The sequence below is a fragment of the Pleurotus ostreatus genome (genome assembly GCF_014466165.1).
Source record: "Pleurotus ostreatus strain PC9 chromosome Unknown scaffold_4, whole genome shotgun sequence".
NCBI classification, from domain to species: domain Eukaryota; kingdom Fungi; phylum Basidiomycota; class Agaricomycetes; order Agaricales; family Pleurotaceae; genus Pleurotus; species Pleurotus ostreatus.
This window is the reverse complement of record NW_023503159.1, coordinates 3,026,898-3,044,690: the sequence shown is the minus strand read 5'-3', so window position 1 is coordinate 3,044,690 and position 17,793 is coordinate 3,026,898. Positions and strand designations below refer to the sequence as shown.

The following is a 17,793-nucleotide window of genomic DNA, read 5'->3' as shown; positions in this document are numbered from 1 at the left end:
GAGGTCACCATTACATGCGCCGGCGCTTGTCTCTGAAGATGTACTCTTCACGTGTTATATTTGGTCCAATACGCCCATCATTGTCCGCAACTGGGATTGCGCGGGGGATATCTGGGAGGCGGAAGCGTGAGGGGGATTGGCCGTCAGAAGAATTGGCCTCAACGCTGTCTCTCCGCTTTCCTACAGTAGTGGGGATCAGCAGGGATGTCGAAGGAAGTCGACGTTCTCCTACTTTTATCTTTGACAATACCATCTGAACCTCGAGATACCGAAATGTGCGAGCGGTGTCCAGCTCGCTGCAAATGCTGGCCGTCCAGAGAAATCTCAGTAGACGCCCTATGCGCCGGAGGTTCCTTCCGTTCAAAAACGATGCGACCTTGTTTAGTATTCAGAAGGATGTCGGAGTCCCCTGAAAATTTAATGGCATAGTTGAGTAGGATGCGTTGCATTGCTTCATGAAGATGGAAGTCGTCTGGAGGAGGTGCTGGGAGGTGACTATATTCAGGTTTAACTTGCTCGACGAGCTCCTCCATCATAGGAGCCAGGCTGCCAAGTTGCTTATGGAGATTTTGCTCCCAACCGGAGGACAAGAGCATCGCTCGGAGGTCGAAGGGGAAGCTCCCGGGGTCGGACTTGATTTCGTGGGATGCGATGCACTTCCACACTGGTATCAAGTGTTTCATGTTCTTGTCTTTTTTCGGACGCTGGCCAAGGGGTAGTGCACGAAGCAGGAATACTACAATCACCCAAAATACTGACTCGGCGTCATGTCGAGGGAGGTGCTGGAATATCGGGGCTTTAACTGCGGATTTGGCTTCGCCAGATTCGCCGTCTGATTCGTTGTCGCTAGATTCTTCGTCGCCAGATTCGCCTGTGTCTGACTCGACACTGTCAGATTCGAAACTGGGAAATTCTACCTTGTTCACTACAAACTCATCGCGGTCAGATTCGTCGTTGTTGGATTCGTCGTCGTCGGATTTGTCGCTGTCATCTTCGTCGTTGCCGGTGTCTCCGTTGAGACCATGAAGACGGACGCCGTGCACCATCCCATGGCGATCTTCGAAATGTCGAAAAGGATCCGCGCCAGCCGCCCGGTGTACCTTCTTGTAACGGACAAGCACCTTTGATGACAATGAGGGCATACTATTGAAGGGAGCCAAGCCTCGTTCAAGAGTGCGCCCAGCGGCAACCGCACGCGCCATGTAACGAGGGGTGCCCTGTGTGAGAGACAATCAGTGCTCAGCTATAAGTAATAGCAAGCGTCCTCTTACCGTTCTATGGCGAAGGTGTTCGTGGTCGGGACTACGCTCTAGAGACTCCTTGAATGACGGTGTCTGTGCAAGCTTTCGGTCGTATTCAGCCCCGTTGTCGAAATCGTACAGACGCGCCACTGGCGGCGCGTGTTTTGCTCTACCTCAACCATCCCTCGTCAGCTTTGAACAAAAATCTATGGCTTGAGTGGCTAACTTTGTAAGGACCTCGTTGATAAATATGGGTCGGCCACTCTCATCCAATTCGGCTTTCGACTTGTCCTTGGGGTTGATGATGATATTGCCTATGCTTATGTCTCGATGAATGACGTTTCTCCTTTTGACTGCCCATCGGTGAGCTACGGAGAGCTCTCAGTGAAATATTTGAAGTAACTACACTGAGGCACCCACCTTCCAGAATGTCGTACATAGTCATGAGAAAATGCTGGATACTCGGAGTCTTGGCCAATGGGTCGCCCGACGTTCCCATGATGAGTCTAGTCTTTACTCGATACACATGGGGTTCGATATTGATAGACGTAATGGGGCCCTCCTCATTGAAGACGTCTCCGTGTGTTATCACCCTCACGAATCCCGGAGCCGGTTTGCCGTCAGCCTGTAGGAGATCGTATAATTCCCCTTCCTTGAATGTCCGGCCATACGCCCAGTAGGAATCCTTGATGACGGTGGGATATTTACCCGCTGTTTGGGCGACCCACGTCATTCGCTTCCACGGTTGGCCGACAAATTTGACTTGGCACGCAGGATATGTTTCGCCTTTGAACGTGACATCCCAGGTCGGTTTATCTTCTATGCGAGTGGATGAGCGAGTGATGGTCGGGTCGCAGCGCGGGCGTCCTGGAAGAGGAAAATAGAGCGTATATGCATAGGACGCCAAGGGAACGAGGTGTTCCCAATCGGAGAACGGCGATGTAGTCAGACCGCCAGCATCGCTATATTGTATCTGGTACCCACTCGGCGATGTGATCAAGCCGTATATTCCAACTTTGTCTGGTCGAGCTTGATTCGCTAGTCCAAGGTATGCGGCCAGTTGCGTTATGCCATCCAAGTATTCGTGCTCGTTCTTGACTTCGACTACGGTCTCCAAATCGGACCACTCGGCGCATTTGCAAGGGGAAGTGGACGGGTAGGTCAAGAATCTAGACTTCAACATGGCAGGAATATCCGGAGAGCAGTCGAAGTATCCGTTGGGATGATGTTTGAGATATGCTGTGTGATGGTCCACGAAGACGATGGGTTCGTTATCCCCTGTGCATTTTGGACGTGAATAGTTAGTGAGAGTTTGTATACGTCGGGAAAAGGATTTACCACAGAATTTCTCGCTGAGATGATTCAGGACTTTGCAAAGTGCCGAATATTGGGGCTTTCCTACAGCGGAAACGTATGATTCGGTTAGGGCTACTAGCGTTGTGTCGGCTTCCAGGAGTTCCTCCAAATTCGAGCCCGGAGGCGAGTTCAGGTGGTCTTGGGAGAAGTTCGCGTACGGTGTTATGTACTCTTCTTTTACCTCAAGCGCCGACATCTCCTTGCGACTGCCTGCGGCTTTCTTGGTATTCTTGAGAGGGCTATTGGTGAACGCGAAGTGGTCAGCCATGGTAGTAAGGATGGGTACAGGAAGGTAAGGACAGAGATCATATGTATACTTACCACAGTGTGTGGCCAGGGAGTGAACAATGGAATAAACACAAACACAAATTGCCACTGCAACGAAGTGGTAGAGTACTGTTTAGGAAAGTGAATCACAACCACAACTTGCCACAAATGTGTCGCACGCCACCCAACATGTGATCGTGCCACTTAGACTTGAAACCCAGCGAGCACTTTTGCCTCCGATTCTTGAGGAACGTACAGTCGAGGACAATCAAACACATCAAATAAATATTGACCATTAATTTTACCCCCGGAATTGTTTTAGAATGATAATAGGCATCTATTAGAATATATCCCGCGTGGTCCGAGTGAATTCTATCGAGCCGTTCATTGGCCGAAAAACAGTGAACCCTCAAAATTTTGGCCACACACAAAAAAAAAGATGGGTAAAATTTGAATAAGCCATTTTATAGTACTCCTCAAGCTAGACATTTTACAATATGAATAACTGATATCTAATGAGCGGGTGAGGCAGAAAACAATTAACAAACTTGCTCACATGAGATAAGGACCCCTGGGCGTCTCCTCTTGGCGCTATCACGTTATCGGCGCAGCTGTGTCATCCCCACCGTTGGATATCAATGAAACGATGTGGAAGGCCTCCAAGGCCTCGAAGAATGATATAACCGGCCTCTACATTACACCGCAACTCACAAAGTTTTAAATATGACATATAGTATGTAAATACTGGGTCCCAGTCATCGCGGTTGGCGTGACTAGCAATAGAATCTTTAGTTCATCATTAAATTGACTCAAAAGTTGCTCAAAAGGGTAGTATATGTTTCAAAAAATTCCCAAAAAAAATTGGCCACATTAAATACTCGTGGGAAAAACTTCGGACATCGTTTTTTGAGCTCTTTCAGGTTGTCTGGTCCTGAATCTGAACTCGGTTTGGTCCCAAAATTTCTCAATCTGTCTCGATCATATTTGATGTGTTTGATTGTCCTCGACTGTATGACTTTGGGATAACTTAGACTTTTCCAGAACCGACAAAAGTCCTCCAAGCGATACTCTAAGGTTCCGGTCTTACGGTCAGTTCGACCAGTTATCTTCTCGCTTTCAGCTGATGAACCCTTTACGCTTGCCACTCCGCCCTCGGAGAGTTGCCCAGTGCTGAGACAGCCGAAAGGAGATGGCATATCATCAAGTCAAAGAAGGTAAACTCGCGAGGAAAGCGACACGCAAATCAAGTGTTCGACTCTTTGAAGGTCAGTGTCAGTGTTCAGACTCTCCTACTCCGCTAACGACACTTACCAGCTCACCGCTGGGCAGTTACAGAGAGAAATCTCATTCACAGCGAAATAAGCCAAGAAAACATTATCATCGCCCCCAAAGACAACCCAGTCAAGCGCGTCTCAAATTAGACCAGTCACTCGTATTTATCAGCGAGATTCTTACACGGTCAGAAGTCTGATCTATTTATCTCTGTCATCTACGGCTCACGTAGTCTGCTTGACTTAGGGAAAAACGTGCCCCCCGTTGGCGATTTTGTTGGACTTGGAGAAAGCAATCCAAGGACTCTGCCATTCAATCTCGAACGTGGCGCTGAACGCGAAGACCTTCGTCGCAGGACGGTGAGTAGCAATCACCACTGCGTATACTACTGGAATGGGGAATATCCTCTCTTGCATCAGGGCACCCCTCGCTTTGTGGCTCGTGCGGTGGACGCTGGGCATGCTCTTGAACGATCTTGGACATACTTCCGAATCCATGCCTTAATTGCCCTTAAAAATCTTTGTCCGGTACAAGAAGGTACATTCTGCTGGATCGGACCCTCTGCGACATATAGAGGATCGCAACGGCACAATACATGGTGTGCCCTATGGCCGCAAAAAGCCCAATATAGACGGGCCCATCGTCGACAAATCTGAAGACAACGAATTTGGTTTTGTCGGTTTTGACCGCGACGAATTTCATGACAATGAAGCAATGGAAGACGACTCGGAATCCGAGGATGAAGCTCAAAAGTTCCAGCACCTCCCTCGACACAACGCCGAGTCAGTATTCTGGGTGATCGTAGTATTCCTGCTTCGCGCTCTCCCCCGAGGCGAACACCCCAAAAAAGACAAGAACAACAAGTGGTTAATCTTTATCTGGGACTATATCGCATCACACGAAATCATGCCCTACCCCGGTAAATTTCCTACGGACGATAGGACGACATTTTTGAATCTCGGGGGCTGGGAGCATTTTCTCCATGCAAAGCTTGGCCGCCTGGTTCCCATGATGGAGGAGCTTGTCATGCAAGTAAAGCCCGAATATAGCCACCTTCCAACCCCCCCGGATGACCTACACTTGCATGAGGCTATGCAGCGCATCCTCCTCAAGTACTCTGTTAAGTTCGCTGGAGCCTCCGACATCCCCCTAGATGCCAAACGAGGCCGTGTCGTGTACACCACATCTGAGACTAAGGAGTTCTGAAGATGGTTAGCCTTTTCAGAGAGTTGTTCCCCTCACAAACACCGTGTTTGGATTTTCATTCAGTACACAAAGTTATTATGCAATTGATTACGCACCACTGCCAGCCTGTATTACCTCGACGCCTTTCCCAATATCATCGCAAGGCGGTCCACATGACCAGCTCGTTACCGCTGCACTCGAGCAATATGCCACCCTGGAAAATTGGGCTGGGCATACGAGCGATGATTGCTGCGCCTGGTTGCCGCGTCCGACGTCGGTCCCTCGCGTGTAACAATACCACGTCCACTGCTATGATATATCGCCGGGTCTGCATTCTTACCTGCCCACGATAAGCGGGAGCGGACTGTGCAAGGTCGAGCATCGAAACACGGCGTTCAGTCCCTCAGCGGATTGTGCGAGAGAAGTGCTTATCGCGAGCAGGTAAGAATGCAGACCCAGCGATATTTCATGCACCTTACCTTGTACCCGCTGCATCCAGCGGTGCTAGCAGCTGTGGCAGATCATGTAGTAACCACTAGCCACACCAGATGAGATCGAGAGTGGCTCTAGACCGGACCCCCACAAGCACAGGGGTTTGAGACGGAATCATGCCCCCCGACTCGGAGCACAGTAGTATAAGCGGTGGCGACGTCGCCTTGTCCCTTGGCCCACGCAAGCCAAAGACACTATACCCTTGTTTTCTGCGAGTGGATAATCACATCCTGACGATATCAACCTGACATTTCGCCAACACCATAACTATAATCACGCCGTACTATTGTGCCTAGATACAAACGACACTTGGGCTCTATACCGTACGTCCTTGAAAGCCGTTCACTGAGATGTGCGTGTAAAGGCTAGTGAACCGAAGCCTACCTACAACGGCGGGCGTTTTACTCGGAAATCGCGACGCGGTACCACTTTGGTTCCTCTTTATCCAAACCCAGGGCATCCTTCAGAACCTGCACCTGCTCCTTATTGACGAATATCTGGTTCACCACTTTCCCCGTTTTCGCACAACGGCCCCTCCTGCCCAGCATAAGCAAAGGCACCTCCTGAGAATGAGGCAGGACAGCAACGACAGGCTGGCGCCACCGAAGAGGAATGTCGGGGAACCTCTTCTGACAGTACGAGTTGAGGAACTTGCGCCCAATTCTCTCAGCAAACCTTCGGAACCAGGGGTTTTCGTTGTCTTTGTCCGATGGGGGGACATAGTGACACCCAATAGCGAAGGCAACGTCGTTCGTGATCGTTAAACCGTACACAACTGAGGGAACAGGAAGAGGTTTTGGCAATTTGTGGGCGATGGCGGGGGTGCGTTCGTGAGTCGGTTCTGTGGCTGGGGTTATGTCTTGGGCGCTGATAATGCCGCTGTCGTGCTGTTGATCGTGGTTGGGTCCCATGTTGTTTGCGTGATTGGTTGAAGTTTGAACTGTATAAGTCCCAGGGCTGAGCTTGAAAATCGCCTTGTCGGCCATCTTGTCGGCTTTTGTCCTTGTCAGTCATTGTCCTCGTCAGTCATTGTCCTCCAACAGTGAACAATAGCCTTGTTTACATATAAAAGGGATCTTGTGTTATACTGTTGTGTAATTAAATAATGCCGCCTCGCAAGTCCTTGCCCAAGTTTCACACCTCGGCCCAAATTCAAGACGTAGCAAAACAATATCGGAGCAATCGGAGCAATGCCGAATGGATGTGGTACTCGCCCTACGTACTCACCTTGGAATCCTTGTTGGATGTCGGGCATATCAACAATCTGATTGCTCCATCTCGAGAGTCCCTGGTGCCCCGTCCGCAAGGCGTTGTCATCCTCTCGAAAGAAAAACTCATTCAGCTCGACGATATTGACGACCTTTCAGAGGGTAAGAATGGATTCCTTTTTGGGAAATAAGTGCCTGGAGTCATATATCTTGTTTTAGATGTCCTCGATATCGACCCAAATTCGTCTTTCGAAACTACAGTATCCACGACAACGGAGCCAGCAGACCGAAAAGCTATTTATGGTATTCCTGATTGCTCAATAGCGCATACAGCGAGCAAGCCAGCTGTAGATGGGAAGTTCCAAGTCTACCATACTTGCCTTCCTGGGCTAGTCGAGAACAAGAAGGCCCCGTCTCGAAGGCCCAGTGGCGGTGGACTAACCCGAGAAAAACTCTTAGAATCGGCTCAAGCCCAACTGCTATACTATGATGCTATATACTTTGCAGAACATCCGACTTTCACAAAAATTGTCAACATACCGGCGGCAGGGCCTTACTGGACCTGGGCATTGATCCAGAAGGCACAAGTCCCATCTTTTGACTTTATGAAGCTTTTCATGACTGCAAGCAACGACTTGTATGAGGATGTCCATGAGAAGGATTGGGCATTGTACATGGCGGTTGCAGAAACTGTGGCAACAAACCCAATCCACATTTTGGGAACAGCAGAGTGTTAGGGCGACGCTAATACACAACAAGGCGTACGCGGACCCAACAAGAATACAAGTGAGAAGTAGTAAAGTCCGAGAGGTAAGAGGTGAGGAGTAAGGACGAAGACGCTGACTCAGGCACTAGTATTAGTGGTATTCCCAAGAGAACGAGTTAACGTCTCTGGGTATAATATTCAGTCTTATATACTATGGTACATGCATAATCCTCATGTCTATCTACACGCCGTAGCCTGTCGGCTTTCCATGGAATGCTTAGCACATCACCGTGAGGTGTGATGTCATGTACTGCACCCATGCGTCTACGGTGAGGTTCTGACTAAGGTGTTTAGTAATACGGGCCGAGGGTCGTAAGCAGTCTGTAGTAAGCTACTGCGTGTCCGTCATGTGATATATAGGGGAAAAGGAAGAGAGAAAAGTCGAACCATAACACAGAGTCGGACATTGCCTTGGCCGATCTACGGGATAAGGGGTTCGTGCCACTTATTCGGTCCTGTGGTCATGGTCACTTTGTTGTTCCTGTTCGCCCTGCTGGCAATGGTGGCGGCAGTGAGGATGTCGATGACAGCACCCTCCCAAATGGGGCAGTGACAGATGACGGGGCAGTGACGGAGGAAGATGAAGATGGGGATTTAGGAGGCTATGGCGAGGTAAATGGTTGAGTGTTATCATATACAGCCAGGTGAGTAGCATTTGATTGCTACTATACTTATTTGAAGATGCTAAATTCTAGCGGCTCGATGGCATTTACAGAAGTGCGGAAACATGGGCAAGGTGTGTCACCCTTGTCGAAGTGGGCGTCAATGCTGTGGACTTTGCAATGTCTCGTAGTGTGTTGTGGGTGCCGCTGTAATCTGAATGGAGTTCAGTGTAAATGATATGGGGCCGCATTCATGTCACAAGTCCTCGCCATCCTCCACACGTTATTGTTCACCCCTCAGTAAGTTTGTTGGAGCCTCCGACATCCCCCTAGATGCTGAACGATGCTGTGCCGTTTACACCGTATTTGAGAATAAGGAGTTCTGAAGATGGTCAGCCTTTTCAGAGAGTTGTTCCCCCTACAAACACCGCGCCATGTGCTGGTTGTGACACATGTTGCAGCCTCTTAACCGGATGCGTTTGTTCTACTGACTTAAACTAAATGTTGTGATACCTACTTTGTAACACTTTCTTCTTGCTCGTATTTGTCAGGCAGTACTGGCAGTGCAATGGCAAGGAATATCCTCGACTCAAGGGAGGGGATACAATCGATGGGCATAAACCAATGTCTGACAGAGAGAGCATGCCTCGAACACACGAATAGAACACTCATACCACGCAAACAGAATGCAAAGGGCCACGCGACATTATCACTCTTTCTACATTATCATTGAACAATATTATAGTTCATACAGCGTAGACGTCCTCACGCCAGCAAGAAACGCGATTCCGGGCAGCGGGAAGCCTGATCAAAGCGGGCACGCATCTCCTCCAAACGATATGTTATCGATATACGGGCCTGGTCAGCGGTCACACAGTGGATCAGCCAACCTTACGCCAAAGAACACGATCACGCGTACCTGCATGATTGGCGACACTGTGGTCGAACAGTATGTTGTTGCCCTCCGAGCAATTCTGCATTCCAAGGTGAGATGAGGTGACCATCCAGAGAACTAAAGCTTTCCTCACTTCATTCTCCTGTCCGGGACACGCAACTATATCTGTAGCATCGCCATTGCCGTCTACGGCGTTGATATGGATCTCGCCTTGCGGATGCTGATACCCGATGAGCCGGGGTGGGAGGATGGGCACAGGATCATCTTGGTTGGTTACGTGAGTCAGACTCGAGCCAAGCTGCATATGTACGAGGAGCAAGCCCATCAGTTCTGCGTTCTCATCGCAAGATAGATTGGTGGGATGATGGATCTTGACGCACAGTTTGATCAACAAAGTTAGCCCATTCCTCATTGCCACCTCGGGGTAGACCGAACACTGTTGTGGTGATCTCTACTGATGAACCGAGGATTTCTTTGAGCATCATCGCGTCCATGACAGCAATAGCAGCACCTATTTCAGGAAATCAGTCCCGGCCAAAGGTATTGCATGAGGTCAGCATACCGAGAGAGTGGCCTGTAACGACGACCTTATTGACGTTGTTAGCCGCAAGACCCCTCTGAACGCCAGAAAGCACGCCATCGGCGGTACGCTCGAACGTCTTCTGGAAGCCGTCGTGCACCTTAACAGAATCTTTAGCCCTGGGTTAGTCGCGAATAAAGTACAAATGAGCCTCAGGAAATGCTCACCACCTGCCGACGGGAAACGAGTCGAATTTAGATCCTTTAGCAGGATCTGGGCATCGTTGATGATCGAAAGACTGGTGAAATCAATAACCACGTCCTTCCCGACGAAGATCAATATTTACATGTTGTCCGGATCAGTTCCCTGATGTGCAACGACAATCGACTCGGCGATAGGATCGTGCGCAACAAAATCTATGATGCACATCGTTATTCTTGCACACATGTCGCAAGGCAATGAATACTCACACATGGGCACCAACCCGTCGTCTGTTGCAGGTGAGAGTTTAGATTTCAATTCAGTCGCGAAGTCGTTATGCAACCTGATTACGCACCTCCGCCAGCCTGTATTACCTCCACGCCTTTCCCGATATCATCGCAAGGCGGCCCACACGACCAGCTCGTTACCGCTGCGCTCGAGCAATACGCCACCCGGGAGAATTGGGCGGGACGTACGAGCGAAGATTGCTGTGCCGCCGAGAGTTGACTGGTTGCCGCGTCCGATGTTGGTCCGTCGCGTGGAACTATACCACGTCCACTCGGTGAGGTGCCCGTTACTGGTGCTGCGCGTGCTGAATAGGAAACCAGACCGCATAGCAGGATTAAGGAAAAGTATTGCATGGTACGCAAAGTAAGATAAGGATTCCAGTTAAGCTACACAGTAGCAAGAAAGAAGGCGAAAAGAAAAGAAAGTAAGGAAAGTGAGCCGTTCGACGACCTAGCGAGTCGGGGTGTTGATCCTGGCGAAGAAAAGCAGGCCCTCCGACGGTCACTTTAAGTACAAATCGCCCAACTGCGAATATCCCACGGAACCATGGACGTCGATCAGTGATCACAACCGACATCAGACATTCGTGCTTCAGTTGCCACGTCTAGCAGCCCTGGCATACCCGAGAGCAACATTGAGCAGTGCATGGAGACGATCATATCAGTCAACGACATGTCTTTGCGAATTCCAGGGTTCCACTAGCGCTGGTCAGTTCGTCGTTGACCAGGAACAGCGTACCAGTGTCGACGTCGACGGAGTGATAGAACAGAAACAAATTCCAAAGATTGTTCCTAAGCTGCTTTTTCAACGGTGATTGGCCAGACGAAAAAGCGAACGGCAGTTGTAGTTGGGTTTCAACGCCATTCCGTGAGCCGTCGCGCGTTCATTAAGATATTCCGAATTGAGTGGAGCTTTGTTAGTGTTGGCGAATTATCAATGCATCAAAAGGCTGAGTTGACATGACATGATGGAGAAGACAAACTTCAAACGAAGCGCTGAAGAAGCTATGAGCTGAATGGCGCCAGTTGCCATCAACCACCTACAAAACGAGAAGACCCCCTGAGGGTGACATTGACAATGAAGATAATTAATACACGATAGCTATGTGAAAGCAGGATAGCAATCTCATGAAGCCCATAAGGGGGGTATATAAGTTGTACACTAGGATGAACGGGATGACGGTGAGGAGTGTACAGATAGCCAAGAGGTGTTGAAGTCTAAAGACCGTTTAGTACGCACCAAATGGTACGACCAGAGACGTTTCAAGGTTGTTGCCAAATTGGTGGAAACGCAAGTGTTTATCTACGATTCGTACGCCGGAGTGAGACACGATGATGACCTCCCAAAGAATAGACGCTTACCGAACAAACCTCCCTCGGGGGAGATGATATCCATTTCCTTGCGGTAGCTTGACTTGAGCTGCAACTCATCGATATCTGCCTCCGAGATGTTCATTGCAACATTGTTTGGGGTGGAAGGGAAGGAAGAGAGGGGCGTCGAGCGACCAGATGAGGTCATGGACGCGTCGTCGCTGTCGTCCGCGTCGAAGTCGTCGTAATCCTCAGCTTGCGGATATACACGATGGAAACAGTTGACTATCTCTAGTTCGCCATCTAGAGGTCCCGCCTCGAATACTACGAGGTTATCTGCATAAGTATAGTCCACTTTCGTAATTCGAAGGGCATACCATCATTAGAGATATCGCACTCCATGCTGAAGTCGAGCTCAGTCGTATCGAGCTCCGAAGGCTCTCCCGCGAATGTGGGCTCGACAGAGAACAGCAGACTCTGGGTCGGGAACCCTGCGTTCAGACAATCTTCAGTCGCGTCGTTCTCGAATACGGTCGGGAACGAGAATCCCATCAACTGGGGCTCGGAGTCGAAGTCGAGTTCGTCGAGTGCGAAGAAAGCGTTCATGTTAATGAGTATGTGATTTGTACTGGGGATGATTTGGACGGTGGTGGGTTGATAGGCTGCTGGTTGGGGGGTAAAGGGCGATATTCACCAATTCTCCTGGCTCCTTTTATACTGCTGAAGCTCCGACAAACGACGAGGCAACAATTGGCCACATTTGGGGCGGTGGCCACTCGCCTGTCACAACTGCGCAAAAGTGGTTGCGCCTCATCAAACAAAGGAAAGACGATCACAGGGGCAAAGATTCCGGATTTGGTAAGTGAAATGGTAGCGAGGTGGGGCGCATCCCCCCCGTTGTTATCACATATCACATTTAGAGGAGCGACGATCATGGTCGAAACCTCGGCTGAACGCAGACACACCAAGACTCCGTTAATGTGATAAACCACGCTGATCTACTTAATTCAACGTCTACCCCAGCATTTTCTACGTAATCATTGGTCTGGGCTGCTAGGCCGGCTCAGGAGGTGCTTGACTTCAACCTCGACGCCCCGAAGTACAAACAAGATTGTATGGAACTGTCTGTCGAGACTCGGATAGGAATGCAATCAGGGAACTAATTTTGAGTGAACGGGAACACAAGATGGATGACACGAAAGAGGACCGAGGGCCTTCTGATGGAAATAATTAATGGATAATGGGTGCGTCCGCAATGCTTAGAGATATCCAAACATTATCCTATCTCAATGAGATTACTGACCTTTTGCCTTACATTTTGGGCATGTCGACGGTCGTCAATATGGGCGTATTAGATGAGCTGCTTTCCGTAATCCCGTCGGTCGAGTCGAAGTGACGGAGGGAGCGTCGATAGATGGGTACGTGTCATTTCACAAGCCCGAGTGATAGTATTTTCTCATTGAAACGAATGTGCGTCGTTGGTGAAGTCATAACCGTCCCTCGTTGTGGATATTTTTCTTGTTTGCACGCGAACACAAGTGTCTGCTTATTGTTATCTCTATCTTTGTTGACCTAGATTGACGGATGGCCCACAGATTGACGGATGGTGAGCCTCAGGCTACGCGTCAAGCCTCGCTCGGAAGGAAATGATGATCTCGCAGAGCTCGAGTAGAAAGAGCATTAGATGATACATGAATCTGCCCGGGATAATAACGTACCAACAACAACAACAATTTGCAAAGGAAAGAGCATTACTCACCGGAGAGTCACGTTTCCCTCCCTACTCAAGCAACAAGTACGCGTGTCGTTTTCGATGGTGCGCGTTCGTGTGCTCCACTCTACGTGCCTAGTGAAATGCGACTATGGCGGCGGTGTGTGTCCCTTCTTTTGCTATTAGTCCTTCGAAGCGCGGGCTTGCAGTCGGAATAAAACACAATATTACGGTTCTCTGGGTGGGCGATCAAGGACCTGTCATAAGGTGCACCCTCCCCACATCTATCCGCAGTTTCAAGACATGCCATGAATGGTTCGAAGTCGATACACCCCCGCATCTGGCTTGCCATTGGCCTACTGCTGCTAGTTCTAGATCCGTATCGAACCATTGCTGTTGTTGTCGTTGCATAGCAGGCAGCATGAGGTGATGATACTTTTGCTATGAAACTAGGGATTCACTAATAGGCCTTCATTTGACGGCCGTTCTCATTTCTCCGCTGGTGTCGTCTCCCCATCCATCTCATCATAGGGCGCTATCGCTTCAAAATCGGGACGCGAAACTCTGGCACCCTCCACAGCCGCTATGGACGCAGTTTGCTTCAACTTGGTTAGCGGCGGGCCCGGGCCGTTGGCATTTAATGCTGGGCGAGGTAGGACATTAATCATTGCCTATTTTGGTCACATTATTGCCAAACCCAGACACCCGCATATCTGGACAACATCAATGATGTCAGCGTACCTATCGTACTCACCAACGACGCCGTTCGACGCACAGACCTCGTCAGCCCCGTATAAATACGCGTGCTCATCGCGTCCAACTCTTTCTTCCCTCGTCCATCCCCCCGTCTCGTCCCCTTCTTCTGTCGAGCCCCCACGCATCGCCGCATCGCCGAACGGTAAAAGTCAGGACATACGACGGCGATACTCTGGGAGAGAATAATGGCGAGTGGGAGATGATCGAGGATGACCGGAGCCCAGAATAGCGGGGAGATCAAATGGAATACAGGTGAGACACCGTTGCCGCCATCCTCTAGGCACGCGCCACGGTCGACGCCGATCATCTAGTCTGCGGATTAGTGAGATCATCCATGAGAGTGACAATGAGGGTGCTTGCGAGTGACCACCCACCCGACACGTGCCGTATCCTGCATCACCCCTTCAATGGATGCGTCCTGGAAACGAATTGGAAAGCAATGCAGTCATACGGGTACAAAGCAGATGACGGCGCCTCGCACCAGCAAAATACGGCGAACGGTTATGCGATTATGCTGAGAGCAAACTGTGCCACATTCGCAGACGTACAATCAAGTGTCCTGCCAACGGGTTTCTTCGCAGCGTAGGCGGCGCAGAAAAGGGGGTCGACTGTTCAAACGTTCGTAGCCCGATTCATGCCCGAGCCCGCCTCGAGTATTCTCACACGACCTGTACGCGACGCGCTCGGAGTGTCGGCTCCTCAGAAGCCGCTCGGGGGTAAATCGCTGTGAACCAATCAAACGACCGGAAACCACGTGATCATTCTAATACCTTCCCGCCACGTCAGTGTGAGATGGCACCCAAGATCGTATAAATACATTCACCGTAGTTTCAGAACCAACTCTCTCACTCCCGTTTTCGTCTCCAGTCTACGATGCTATTGTCAGCGCAATTGGTGTCTTTGACTCTCGCCTTGTCGGCGTCGGCGGCCATATTCCCCAAGGACACGACGGTAAAGATGTTGGATGCGAAAGGATTTAAGAAGGCTATGAAGGCGAATGTACGTGGTATCGCTCAGTTGGCGAATCTGTTACTCATCGAAACACAGCAAACTAGTGTTGTCGCGTTCGTCGCGCCGTGGTGTGGAGTGAGTTTGTGGAGTCCTCAGTACAGTAACAGACGATTTGCTGACGGTATAGTAGCACTGTCAACGCATGGCGCCGGAGTATAGCAGAGCTGCACTTGGACTATATCCTCTAGTGCCGATGTACGCCGTAGACTGCGACGAGCAGCAAAACAAACGTCTATGTGCTGAGCAGGGTGTGCAAGGCTTCCCCACAGTCAAGGTACATATATTCGCGGTATTCATAGACGCCGACTCATTAATCCTTCCTTTCGAGTAGCTATTCCCTAGAGGCACTCAAATGAGCCCGATTACATATGACGCAGGGGAGCGCACCGCCAGCGCATTCTTCTATTGGGCTTCCAGAAGAATACCGAACACCGTCACGAAACTGTATCACGTTGAAGATATCCCGGGGTGGGTAGAGAAGGTACGCGTTCTTGTCAGCTTCGGTTGATAGCATAGTAGTAGCTCACTATTTCATGTTTACGTTTAGACTAGCGACAAAAACCGTGTATTACTACTCACGAAGGAGAAGAAAGTCCCCCTCCTTTGGAAGGTATTGGGCAACAAATATCAGGGCCAGCTCGAGCTAGCGAGTCATCGTGACCGCCGAGGTAAAAGCTCTGTCAAACTGGGATACGAAGCTGGGGAAAAGAACCAAGCCAAAGTGCTCGTCTACGCCGCCGGCTCAACCAAACCCGTGCGATTCGAAGGCATTCTCAAACACGACTCTCTTTCGAAATTCTTCGACTCGGTCATTGACGGAACTGCTGATCTGACAGTCGCCAACGAGGAGGCCAAGTCGGAAGAATTCGTACCAGACGAGGAAGAGTTGGAGATCCAACGAAAGCAAGAGGCCCAGCGAATTGCTTTGGCTCACGGCGGGTTCTCTGATTTGATTGACTTTGAGAAGGCGATCAAGGAGGGGCATGGTGCTGATTTCCATGATACACACGGATTCCCTGGTATGATGGGAGATGTGCCGTATGCGAAGAAAAAGGAGCCGACGGAGGAGGAGAAGAAGCAGAGTGCGGAAGCTATCAAGGAGGAGTCGACGACATCGACTGGCATGCCTGAGACCAGAAAAGCTGAGGCAACGAGCACGGCAGATAAACCTGTCGCTACACCTGAGGTCGTTGATCCTGTCCAGGTCGTATTTAGCTCGGAGGAGACTCCAAATCCCGTTGATGCCGAACGCCCTAAGGACGAGCTGTAGTACTCCCTTTCGCCTCCATTCGTCCGTGTTCTTAGCCATATTGGTATTTATCGCACATTGCTTTGTAGGACTACAAATTCAACCAAGAGATTCGATCAACACACCTATTTTGCTGTGATCAAGCTACTTCAATCAATCCAGTCATTCCGACAACGCCCTCATCATCGATACACCAAACTTTAGCTTGCTTATCTTGCAGCCAAGAGCCATGGAACGTTAGCTCACGGTTGACGATAAGTGGGTTGGTCGCGCGATACTCAAACGATTTGATTTGGGACCCTTGGTTGCAGAACGTGGTCGCGTCAAGGAGCATCAGAGCCGTCAAAGGCCCATGAACAAGGCGTTCTGGTATTGAACCCTCTATTTAATTACGCGTAGAATCAATTTCGAAAGAACAACTCGCCTGGATAACCTTCAACCTGCTGGGAGAATTCCTTATCTAGATGATTGAAGTGCGCGTTGAAGATGAGAGCTGAGAAACGAAATAGGGTAGTTGGGGTAGGTGTGAATGAAAATGAAAAATCGGAGGATTTGGGGATATCTTTCACTGGATTGCATATTCATCAACTCTGCAAAGGATCCGACGCGCGAAATAGCAGACTCACCTTCACGAGGCGCCTTTGTGCCCTTTGCTGCATGGGCGAGATAGACGTGGGATCGCTCCTCATCCACACATACATCGCTATCCGACATGCCCTCCATCCTGTATCTGATTCTCTGATTCACAAACACCATCGGGCTTTCTTTCTCGAACCCTTTCTTCGCGACATTCTCGATTTCCCACGTCGCGGTTGCTTTCCCTCCCACCACGAGCGGCTTATCGTGGTTCCACCTTATCTTTCCCCCCACCCACATCCTCCTCGTGAACGGCTCGGGCGGGCAGAAATCGGGCTCGGTGCCATCAGGTCTCAAGGCGTGTTCGGGGTGCCGGGGGTGGAAAAAGACGAGGTGATGCCCGGGACTCAATGGAGAACCAGAACGAGGGCGCCGAAATGCTGCACGCGTCCCATCACGGGTGGGAATTGTGACGAAGAGGTCTGAGATGTGGCCTTCTGACAAGGTATCGTGTATCTGCGTGCGTTGCGGCGTGGCGATCCATTTATCGAGGGCTTGGATGTCTGCGGAAGAGGTTGTGATGCGTCGAAAACGAAGATGTGCGGTCTTGAAATGGGGTGCTAGTGAAGTACGCAACATGATGGTCGTTCAGAAAAAGGGTGTTCGGCGCCCGGGGTCGCATGAGAGCGGATGGTGTGAATTCTGAGGTTCAACATACCCGGAGTATATATCTACCCTAGCTATTCACCCACCTATTCAGTTTCTTGAGTCGAAGTCGAACTGTTCCAAGTACTCGCAAGGATCAAAGGAAGATTCTTTACCAAGGCGATGAAATTTTGAAACCCTAGGTGCGGTGCTGGGGGAACTCAGGGGTCTCCTATCTTGCT

The 17,793-nt window shown here is 50.1% G+C and overlaps 9 protein-coding genes across 9 annotated transcripts; 3 read left to right on the top strand and 6 right to left on the bottom strand.

The window, feature by feature from the left end:
• Window positions 1–10: 10 nt before the first annotated feature.
• On the bottom strand, window positions 11–2,865 carry PC9H_006851 (uncharacterized protein; the record flags this gene model as incomplete). The annotated part of the gene is made up of 6 exons (XM_036776390.1): window positions 11–180; window positions 233–1,217; window positions 1,272–1,410; window positions 1,468–1,609; window positions 1,662–2,519; window positions 2,580–2,865. The coding sequence occupies 6 exons, from the start codon at window positions 2,863–2,865 to the stop codon at window positions 11–13; spliced, it is 2,580 nt and encodes an 859-aa protein (XP_036632409.1).
• Window positions 2,866–4,529: 1,664 nt separating this feature from the next.
• Window positions 4,530–5,342, top strand: PC9H_006850 (uncharacterized protein; the record flags this gene model as incomplete). The annotated part of the gene is made up of 2 exons (XM_036776389.1): window positions 4,530–4,577; window positions 4,671–5,342. The coding sequence occupies 2 exons, from the start codon at window positions 4,530–4,532 to the stop codon at window positions 5,340–5,342; spliced, it is 720 nt and encodes a 239-aa protein (XP_036632408.1).
• An 872-nt stretch (window positions 5,343–6,214) lies between these two features.
• On the bottom strand, window positions 6,215–6,799 carry PC9H_006849 (uncharacterized protein; the record flags this gene model as incomplete). Its single annotated transcript, XM_036776388.1, has 1 exon — window positions 6,215–6,799. One exon carries the CDS (start codon window positions 6,797–6,799, stop codon window positions 6,215–6,217), a length of 585 nt encoding a protein of 194 aa, XP_036632407.1.
• Window positions 6,800–6,918: 119 nt separating this feature from the next.
• PC9H_006848 (uncharacterized protein) lies at window positions 6,919–7,758 on the top strand (the record flags this gene model as incomplete). The annotated part of the gene is made up of 2 exons (XM_036776387.1): window positions 6,919–7,183; window positions 7,241–7,758. 2 exons carry the CDS (start codon window positions 6,919–6,921, stop codon window positions 7,756–7,758), a joined length of 783 nt encoding a protein of 260 aa, XP_036632406.1.
• A 1,439-nt stretch (window positions 7,759–9,197) lies between these two features.
• PC9H_006847 (uncharacterized protein) lies at window positions 9,198–10,646 on the bottom strand (the record flags this gene model as incomplete). The annotated part of the gene is made up of 9 exons (XM_036776386.1): window positions 9,198–9,247; window positions 9,309–9,363; window positions 9,418–9,582; window positions 9,665–9,795; window positions 9,847–9,975; window positions 10,032–10,102; window positions 10,151–10,220; window positions 10,275–10,295; window positions 10,361–10,646. 9 exons carry the CDS (start codon window positions 10,644–10,646, stop codon window positions 9,198–9,200), a joined length of 978 nt encoding a protein of 325 aa, XP_036632405.1.
• Window positions 10,647–11,521: 875 nt separating this feature from the next.
• PC9H_006846 (uncharacterized protein) lies at window positions 11,522–12,209 on the bottom strand (the record flags this gene model as incomplete). Its single annotated transcript, XM_036776385.1, has 3 exons — window positions 11,522–11,595; window positions 11,655–11,927; window positions 11,981–12,209. 3 exons carry the CDS (start codon window positions 12,207–12,209, stop codon window positions 11,522–11,524), a joined length of 576 nt encoding a protein of 191 aa, XP_036632404.1.
• Window positions 12,210–13,802: 1,593 nt separating this feature from the next.
• On the bottom strand, window positions 13,803–14,195 carry PC9H_006845 (uncharacterized protein; the record flags this gene model as incomplete). The annotated part of the gene is made up of 2 exons (XM_036776384.1): window positions 13,803–13,957; window positions 14,069–14,195. 2 exons carry the CDS (start codon window positions 14,193–14,195, stop codon window positions 13,803–13,805), a joined length of 282 nt encoding a protein of 93 aa, XP_036632403.1.
• A 748-nt stretch (window positions 14,196–14,943) lies between these two features.
• Window positions 14,944–16,351, top strand: PC9H_006844 (uncharacterized protein; the record flags this gene model as incomplete). Its single annotated transcript, XM_036776383.1, has 5 exons — window positions 14,944–15,069; window positions 15,118–15,156; window positions 15,212–15,355; window positions 15,413–15,562; window positions 15,629–16,351. 5 exons carry the CDS (start codon window positions 14,944–14,946, stop codon window positions 16,349–16,351), a joined length of 1,182 nt encoding a protein of 393 aa, XP_036632402.1.
• Window positions 16,352–16,469: 118 nt separating this feature from the next.
• Window positions 16,470–17,545, bottom strand: PC9H_006843 (uncharacterized protein; the record flags this gene model as incomplete). The annotated part of the gene is made up of 3 exons (XM_036776382.1): window positions 16,470–16,696; window positions 16,755–16,898; window positions 16,957–17,545. The coding sequence occupies 3 exons, from the start codon at window positions 17,543–17,545 to the stop codon at window positions 16,470–16,472; spliced, it is 960 nt and encodes a 319-aa protein (XP_036632401.1).
• Between the last annotated feature and the right edge of the window lie 248 nt (window positions 17,546–17,793).